This window comes from Bos javanicus, chromosome 7 (assembly GCF_032452875.1).
Source record: "Bos javanicus breed banteng chromosome 7, ARS-OSU_banteng_1.0, whole genome shotgun sequence".
Lineage (NCBI taxonomy): Eukaryota > Metazoa > Chordata > Mammalia > Artiodactyla > Bovidae > Bos > Bos javanicus.
In genome coordinates this window covers 40,576,924-40,586,313 of record NC_083874.1, presented here as the reverse complement: position 1 = coordinate 40,586,313, position 9,390 = coordinate 40,576,924, and the positions used below count along the sequence as shown (strand labels likewise).

At 34.3% G+C, this 9,390-nt stretch overlaps 1 protein-coding gene across 1 annotated transcript; it reads right to left on the bottom strand.

The window, feature by feature from the left end:
• Positions 1-5,573: 5,573 nt before the first annotated feature.
• On the bottom strand, positions 5,574-7,864 carry LOC133252010 (olfactory receptor 2G3). The gene has a single exon (XM_061424764.1). The coding sequence runs from the start codon at positions 7,177-7,179 to the stop codon at positions 6,235-6,237; it is 945 nt and encodes a 314-aa protein (XP_061280748.1). The 5' UTR covers positions 7,180-7,864; the 3' UTR covers positions 5,574-6,234.
• Between the last annotated feature and the right edge of the window lie 1,526 nt (positions 7,865-9,390).

Genomic DNA, 9,390 nt, shown 5'->3' with positions numbered 1-9,390 from the left:
ATTTAAACTCTGCTACTAAAATCAGTAGAATACCAAAAATCTGCAATTCCAGAGTGTGGACTACAGTTTATTCCCTAGACCTTAGGCTAGCCAGAGTGGATAGCTTAGATTTCCCTGGGGCTAAATTACTGGCAACATCTCCAGCAACTCAAAAAATTAAGCAACTCATACTATCCAGGAATTAGTCCTTCAGCCTGTATGCATAAGAAGCCATGTTAAGTGCCCATTTATTTTTAGAAAAGACATCAAACTTGTTAACAGAAAATTTAAAATTAGACTGCCAGTATGATGTTTTGAACTGTTACAACTTGTTTGATCAGTCAAATGTATTTTGCGGGGCAAGGTTTCATGAGGGCATATTGTAAAACCCATGGTTTGTCTGATGTGTGTGTGCCTAGGTAAAGCAAAGAACCGATCTAGATCATAATTTATTCACACTTGAAGAACAATTTGAACATAGCATATATATCATGTCTATGACATAGGTTCTATGAATTTACTTTCTGTTGTTCCATAATTATCACTTAGGGCAAAGTAAAATAAACTTGTTTAAACATATACAAAGTAATTGAAAATTTCATTTTAACAGTCTATTTAAATAAAAAATAATAATAAAGGTGTCTAACTTAATGGCAGCATTATTTTTAATTACTCTAAATTATTTTTTAAATACAGAGATATTTAATTATATACACACTGAAACAGTAACCCATCTCTAGGGAAGTAAAGTTTTTCTCTTTATTATTAAAATATGATGAAGAGGGACTTCCCTGATGGTCCAGTGGTTAAATGCAGCAGACTTGGATTCAAACCCTAGTCAGGGAACTAAGATCCCGCTTGCCACAGAGAAACTAAGCCCATGAGCCACAACTAGAGACCACGCATGCTATGACTACTGAGCCCACATGCCACTAGAGAGTCTGTGTGCCTCAGTGAAAGACCCCACATGCTCAATTAAGACCCAACACAGCCAAATAAATAGGATGATCAATGGCTATTTAAAAAAAAAAGAATGCTCTAAGGCCAAACAAATAATAAAATATGATGAAGGCACATAATAGAATTTTTTAAATAACATATGTGTTATAAAGTTGCCCCTGACCATGCTCAAAACACACTTTGTCTATTGTGTTTTCTTAGTTATTACATTTAACTATTTAAATGCCAGTCAATTTTAGGCAAAGTGTGGGCACATGGCTCTAGTTTATTTCCAAAGAATAATTAGTCACCCCAGAAACATTAATTGAACAGGCCTCTGTATTACTTTGTGTTGTTGCCTGTGCTACACAAAACTTCTGTGTACAGTCATCAAAACAGTATGGTGCTGGCACAAAAACAAATATAGATCAAAGGAATAGATAGAAAGCCCAGAGATAAACCCGTATACCTATGGTCACCTAATCTATGACAAAGAAGGCAAAAATACACAATGGAGAAAAGACAGTCTCTTCAATAAGTGATGCTGGAAAAATTGAACAGCTCCATGTAAAATAATGAAATTAGAACACTTTCTAGCACCATAACACAAAAATAAAGTCAAAATGCATTAAACACCTAAATATAAGGCTCACACTATAAAACACTGAGGAAAACATAGGCAGAGCACTCTTTGACTTAAATCACAGCAAGATGTTTTAGGATACACTGCCTAGACTGGCAAAAAAATAAAAACAGTTAAAAGTGAAAGTGAAAGGTTAGTTACTCAGTCGTGTCCAACTCTTGCATCCCCATGGACTGTACCCCCACCAGGCTTCTCTGTCAATGGGATTTCCCAGGCAAGAATACTGGAGTGAGTAGCCATTCCCTTCTCCAGGGGATCTTTCTGACCCAGGGATAAAACCCAGGTCTCTTGCACTCCAGGCCAATTCATTTCCATCTGAACCAGCAGGAAAGTCCCAGAGTCATAAAAACAAAAATAAATGGGACCTAATTAAAAGCTTTGCACAGCAAAGTAAACCATGAGTGAAAGTGAAGTCCCTTAGGCGTGTCCTACTCTTTGAGACCCCATGGACTGTAGTCTACCAGGCTTCTCCGTCCATGGGATTTTCCAGGCAAGAGTACTGGAATGGGTTGCCATTTCCTTCTCTAGGGGATTTTCCCAACCCAGGGATTGAACCCAAATCTCCAGCATTGCAGGCAGACACTTTACCCTGTGAGCCACCAGGAAAGTCAAAGTAAACCATAAACAAGATGAAAAAACAACCCTCAAAATGGAAGAAAATATTTGCAAACAGAGCAACTGATAAGGGAATAATCTCCAAAATATACAAATAGATTATGCAATTCAGGATACAAAACAAACAGCCCAATAAAAAAATGGATGCTGCTGCTACTGCTAAGTCGCTTCAGTCATGTCTGACTCTGTGCGACCCCATAGATGGCAGCCTACCAGGCTCCCCTGTCCCTGGGATTCTCCAAGCAAGAACACTGGAGTGGGGTGCCATTGCCTTCTCCAAAAAAAAAAATGGATAGAAAATCTAAATAGTTTTATCTCCAAAGAAGACACACAAATGACTAAAAAGGACATGAAAATATGCTCAACATCACTAATCATTAGAGAAATGTAAATCAAAAGTACAGTGATGTATCACTTCACACCAACCAGAATGACCATTATCAAAATATCTACAAACAGTAAATTCTGGAGAGGGTGTGAAGAAAAGGAAACCCTCCTACACTGTTGGAGGAATGTAAGTAGTTACAGCCACTGTGGAGAACAGTATAGAAATTTCTTAAAAATCTAAAAATATAGCCATCATATGATCCCACAATCCCACTCCTAGGCATGTATTCAGAGAAAACCATAATTTGGAAAGCTACATGCACCCTAATGTTCACTGCAGCACTATTTACAATAGCAAGGACATGGAATCAGTCTAAATGTCCATCAATATAAGGATGAATATAGAAGATGTGGAACATATATACAATGGAATATTACTCAGTCATAAAAAAGAATGAAATAATGCCATTTGTGGTAACAGAGATTGTCCTGCTTAGTGAAGTATGTCAGACAGAAAATGACAAATATCACGTGTTATCGCGTACATGTGTAATTTTTAAAAAGGGGGGTAACAAATGAACTTATCTACAAAAAACAGAGTAGATGTAGAAAACAAAACTTATGGTTACCAGGAGGTAAGAGGGGACTGATAAACTGCGGGATTGGTATTGACATATACACACATATATACAGTACTGTATTTAAAATAAATAACTGATAAGAACCTAGTGTATAGCACAGGAAACTCCAAATCAATGCTCTCTAATGGCCTATATGGGAAAAGAATCCAGAAATAGAGTTGTATATATATGTGTATGACTCTCACCTTGCTGTGCACTTGAACACATCATTGTAAATCAACTATACTCCAATAAAATTATAATTAAAATATTCTGCTAAAAAATAGCTTAAGCTAAGCATTTTGTATATTTTTCCCATTAAATTAAAAAAATTATAGGTTTCTGAATACGGAAACAAGTATTAATGATTTTTTTATTTAGATTGATCAAAAAATCCATAAACAGGGAGAGATTTCCCAATATTGGCTATTATTTCTATTTCATAAATTACAAATCAATAAAATATTTAAATCATATGCCTGAAGTTGGAAATATTCTGTTCAGAGATGTTGGCAAACTGATTTGGTTGTTCTTATTTATATTCTGTAGTATGCTAAGATTAAATTTTGTTTGGATGATATTTATAAGATAGTCAAATATTTTATTATCAAAATATGGCTTATTTTTTAAATCATAGAAAGCAAGCTATTTATACCACATGCTAATTATCTGATAAAAAGGTAAATTCTCAACCTTAAAATGTGATTTTTCAAATTTTATCTGGCTAAATATAATTAAATATTTAAGTTATCCCTGAGCTAGGACACTTTTGATCATAGCTATGCCTTTTTGTTTCCTTTCTTCTCTAGGCAAAGTTGATATAATAAAAAAGTACTGTCAATATATAACTTCCTTTTTAAACTTAATTTTCTAAAGACAAATATTCTGTGACATTGGTTTAATCAAATCCAGAAGCTTTGTTATTTTCATTAGTTTGGAAGCATAGTCACAATCATAGTATTGAAAATCTTGTCTTTATAAATGTTCGTTAACCATGCATTATTAATTCAAATCCTTTTATGCATATCATATTTAATTTTCTTGCAGCACACAATATTTGTGTGAATTTTGATTCTCCACCTCTTATCCAAGGAACGTTTTCAGTCTTTGCCATGTTCAACAGATAACACCAACTTTAACTTCAATAAGAAATAAAGTGGAATACTACTCTGTAACCCAAATTTTCCATGGTAAAGAAAATGTTTATTGAAGCTACTTCTTATTTATACCACACATAATCAAGAGTTATTTACTCTGCACATAGTTACTTTTGAATTATCTGCCAGTATTCTCTTTTATAATCATTTTTCCCCATATTTTAAGTTACTGATATTGTGCAAAGTTCCACATTATCTTTTTATATCTAGTTAAAAATTGCTCATATTATATTTCTGAAATCTAGTTTTGATGATATGTCTTTTCAGTCGTATCCGACTCTTTGCCACACTATGGTCTATAACCCGCCAAGCTCCTCTGTCCATGGGATTCTCCAGGCAAAGAATATTGGAGTGGGTTGCCATGCCTTCCACCAGGAGATCTTCCCAACTCAGGGATCGAACCTGTGTCTCTTACATCTCCTGCATTGGCAGGTGGGTTCTTCACCACCATCACCACTTGGAAAGCCTGAAATCTAGTTTTAGAAGTTTCATATTAATAGAAACTTCCATTTCTAATGGGTGGCTTACCCATTTTTGCTATAGGGAATGATTTATTCTCCACATAAAATGATAAGAGTTATAAATTTCAATGTAGAATAGTATTGCACATCATTGATGCCTGTTTTGAAAAAGAAAAAATATTGATTTGTCAGAAATTTTACTGCTTTGTTGAAAATGACACAACAGAAAAGCTTTGATAACCCATTGCCCTCTTTATGAGACAATGTACTAGGAACAATGAATTAATTATCAATCAAATATAATCTGTTTTCTGCTACTTATCATTAACTTTCATATTTGCTCTATTCTTTTCCAAATAGTATAACACAGACACACATACACACACTTAAACACACATATATTTACAGAATTACTACTGTAGCCTGTACAGAATCATATGTTGTATATGGAGTGGAATACGTGTGTTTACAATGCAAAAAAGAAAAAAATTATACCAAAAGTGACCCACCTTTTCATAACTGTAATGTTTTCTTGACGTACTAAGATTCATTAGATAATCTTTGACTGAGACTTCTTTATTACTTTAAGTGATAAAAATTATTTTAAAAATAATGGTGCATTTTGAAGTGTAATTATTCTTATCTGATTAGAAAATGATTTAGAACAAAATTATTGAATTACTTTTTCTCTTAAAAGTTTTGCATGCCGTGACCTAAGAACACAAAAGGAGATGCACTTAGTAAGTTATCCAAAATAATGTTTATAATATTTTATTTCACTTGCTTCTTCCTAAAAGGTATTTTAAAATGACAAATGGGTTATGTAAAAGAATAGTTAATACAATATCTTCCTGAGTAATAAATTGACACTATGAGGTTTTTTTTTTTTTTTCCTGTTTGGGTAGAGGAAGTGCATACATAAAATACTTATTGTCCAATGTGAAGCTTTAATGAGTGCAGCAGTAGGAAATAAATATAATGTATTTGACAGAAAGTTGGACAATTCACTAAAATTGAAAACAAATTAGATAAGGTGGCTAAAAGTCCTTAATATTTAATAGAGAAAATATGCTCAAGAGAATATACATTATGAATAAAGAGCTAAAATGTATTATATTATCTTTATAAATTTTATTTGAAAGTGGTCTTAGAAAAGTCAATCAAAATTTCTTAACTTTCAATGAACAATTGCTAAATACTTAATGGTTTACTTTTTTTGTTGTTGTTTGAATCCTTGGGAATAAGTGTCGGAAGTAAAATACAGACTTTGTGGTGAGGTCACAATGTATACCCATGCACAATTCTGTTTCCCATGGTTCAAGCTCTCAACAAATAAAGATATATACATTTTGTTATTTACACATAAAAGAAGAGAATATTCCTTATGTAGATAAAACAAGTGAACAATAATTTAATTTGTGTAAAATTGAGAACAGTGTTTTGGCTAAGTAGAAACTGAGTAACTACATGACTTATGATCACTTCCTTGCACATCATGTCTGTAGAAAGCACAGTTTTCCTGTGAGAAGCTTCTTCAGTGCATCTTTCACATCCTTGTTTCTTAATGTGTAAATAATAGGATTTAAGGTGGGGGTCACCATGGTATAGAAAAGTGAGATGAACTTGCCTTGGTCCTGAGCATAACTGTTGCTTGGTTGCAGGTACATGTAAATTATGGTGCCATAGAAAATGATCACCACCGTAAAGTGGGAGGAGCAGGTGCTGAAGGCTTTGCGCCTTGCCTCCACTGACTTGAGCCTCAGCACTGCTTGAGTTATGAAGCCATAGGAGATAAGGATGAGTGCTGGGGGGATTAGGAGAAACAGGATACTAACAACAAAAAGGACAAATTCATTGATGGTGGTATCCACACAAGCCAACTTAAGGAGAGCTGGTACTTCACAAATAAAATGATCCAGCCTGTGGTTGCCACAAAAGGGCAACTGCAAAGTAAAGGTTGCATGAATCAAGGAATTGGCCAAACCACTGAGCCAGGAAATAAATGCCAGCTGCTGGCATAGCCGTGGGTTCATGATGACCACATAGTGAAGAGGTTTGCAAACAGCAACATAGCGATCCAAGGCCATCACAACCAGGAGGATACACTCGGTTGAGCCCAGTGCTAGAGAAATATAGAGCTGTACCACACAACCACCATAAGTGATGGTTTTCTCTGGTCCTCGCAGGTTAACTAGGGTCTGAGGTGCAAGGCTAGTAGTGAAGCAGATGTCCAGAAAGGAGAGGTTGCCGAGGAAGAAGTACATAGGGGTATGAAGACGAGGATCCAGGTATGAGATGATGATAATGGTGATATTTCCCACAAGGGTCAGGAGGTAGAACAAAAGGACAAATACAAAGAGCACGGCCTCTAGGTGAGGGTGGTCTGAAAATCCTAGAAGGACAAAACCAATCGGAGAACTCTCATTGGCTTTTTCCATCCTCTAGAGGGAACTGTACCTGCTAAAAGAGAACATTTGAAACAGCTCATCCCAGAATCACAGAATGTATGAGCTGAGGGGTCAAGAAGACTGACTTGTCCAACCTGTTGATTTTTCATCCCTAATGTGTTACTGGGCTTCCCTAGTGGCTCAGTGGTAAAGAATCCATCTACAGTGCAGGAGACTTGGATTGGATCCCTGGGTTGGGAAGATCCCATGGAGAAGGAAATGGCAACCCACTCCAGTGTTCTTGTCAGGAAAATCTTATGGACAGAGAAGCTTGGCAAGCTATGGTCTATGGTGTCGCAAAGAGTCAGACACGACTGAAGCAAATGAGCAATGTGTTACTGACTTAGAACATTAATCCATGTTACTTCATTCCAGTCCAATGACTCTTCTTTAAAAATCATAAATGCTTTCAGTGTTGGGGTTATCTGGAAACTGATTATTAAAGTCACTCAAGGTGGATATTTGTGTGCATATCAAGAAATGTGAAATGATCTACTTACTTCTGAAATCAAGTGTCTCTCAAAATAAAGTGAACAGCATATCATGGTTTTTAACTGTTGACAAAATTTGCATGCAAAATATGATATTCAGGTTTTATCATAGGCACAAATGGAAATGGGAAATTTCTTTGCATCTTCCCCCTACATACACGCACTCTTAAACTCTCATCTCTAGTCACTGCCTAAACAGAGGAAAGTAAGATAGTCATGCATTTCATTGTATATCTAGACAGACAAAGCAAAATTGAATAGTTAAGTGATAATTCAAATTTTAAAATAAATTTAAAAGTATGATCTAAGTAAGTAATTTTCAAATAGATTTTGCAAAATAATAGTTGAAAAAATATCATTTTGAAATATGAAGTCTAGGAAAGTCTTTATGTATAAAACTAACTAAAATAATATGTTTAAAGATAGGTAATACTAGGATGGGAAGGGATATAAGATCAATTTTTGCATGTGGGAAAACATTGGAAATAACTAGGAGGGAATGAAAAGGGTATGTTTGAGGAGCCAAGTTATATAATATAAATCAAATTATATATGTTCATTCAATGATTGAAGTGCCAAAAATAAAAATTATTTTTAGTTATATTTTGAAGCAACATTATATAAATAAGCTGGCTAAAATTTCCTAATATTCAATGCAGAAAATATTATACTCAAGAGAATATACATTATTAATGAAGAGCTAAATATATTAGCTCTATAAATGTAGTTTGTTTGAAAAACTCCTAAACATTCAACATGATAAAACCATAAAACAGATTACAAGAAAAAATGAAAAGAGCTTATGTGAAAGGTGAAGAAATTTCAAGATCACTTGGTAAACACTGGTAGAACTGTGTGGATAATTGAGTTGCCTTTATAAGAAGCAAAAAAGTGAGTGTTAAAGTTTTGCCTATAAAAAAAGTATTTGAAGCCAAATTGTAGAAATTTCTGAGCAAGGTAGTTATTAACTTAATTGTTCAAACAATGAAATGTCTTTGGAGGCTTATGAGCACACAGGAGAATGATATTATCTATTTCTGTTTTGGAAATATTGGCCTGGTAGTGATTTATAGATGGATGTGGAAAAATTATTGTCAGGGAGTTCAGTGAGGAACATTTTGATAGTTATCATATAAACTAGTGGCCTTGTAATGCAAATGGACTGAAAACTCTTGGAAATGACAGCAGTTCAATAAAAATTGACAGCAGTTTAATAAAAATTAGTTGGAGGAAAATTAATTGAATGAAAATGTCAAAATTAATTGAATAGTGATTTTGTTATGGAAAGGGGGATAAGAGAAGGATTATAAGATGATTCAATGATAGTTTGTTTTCAGAATGAGAAAACTGAAGAAGTATAAAATGGCAGACTATATTTCCCATTCTGATAGATTTTTGCCCAACTTACCAAGACTCCCATTTCAAAACATGTTTCATTCCATTCTCCTCTACCATGCCTTTGGTCAAAGTTTTTCTTCTTGACTGATTGTGAAATTTTAGGACTCTTAAAATGAGGTGATTGTTTCTAGTGTGTTTATTTATATACACCAAGCCAGGTGTGAGCCAGGTGTGTTTTTCTTCAGTCCAAAAGACGTAGAGGAAATATTTTTCAATGTCAGCTCATGATGACTTTTATAGAAGTTTCTAATGTCTGTTTGTCTCTATAATTGAAAATTGTTATGCTAAACATGACAAAAGAATACAATATGGA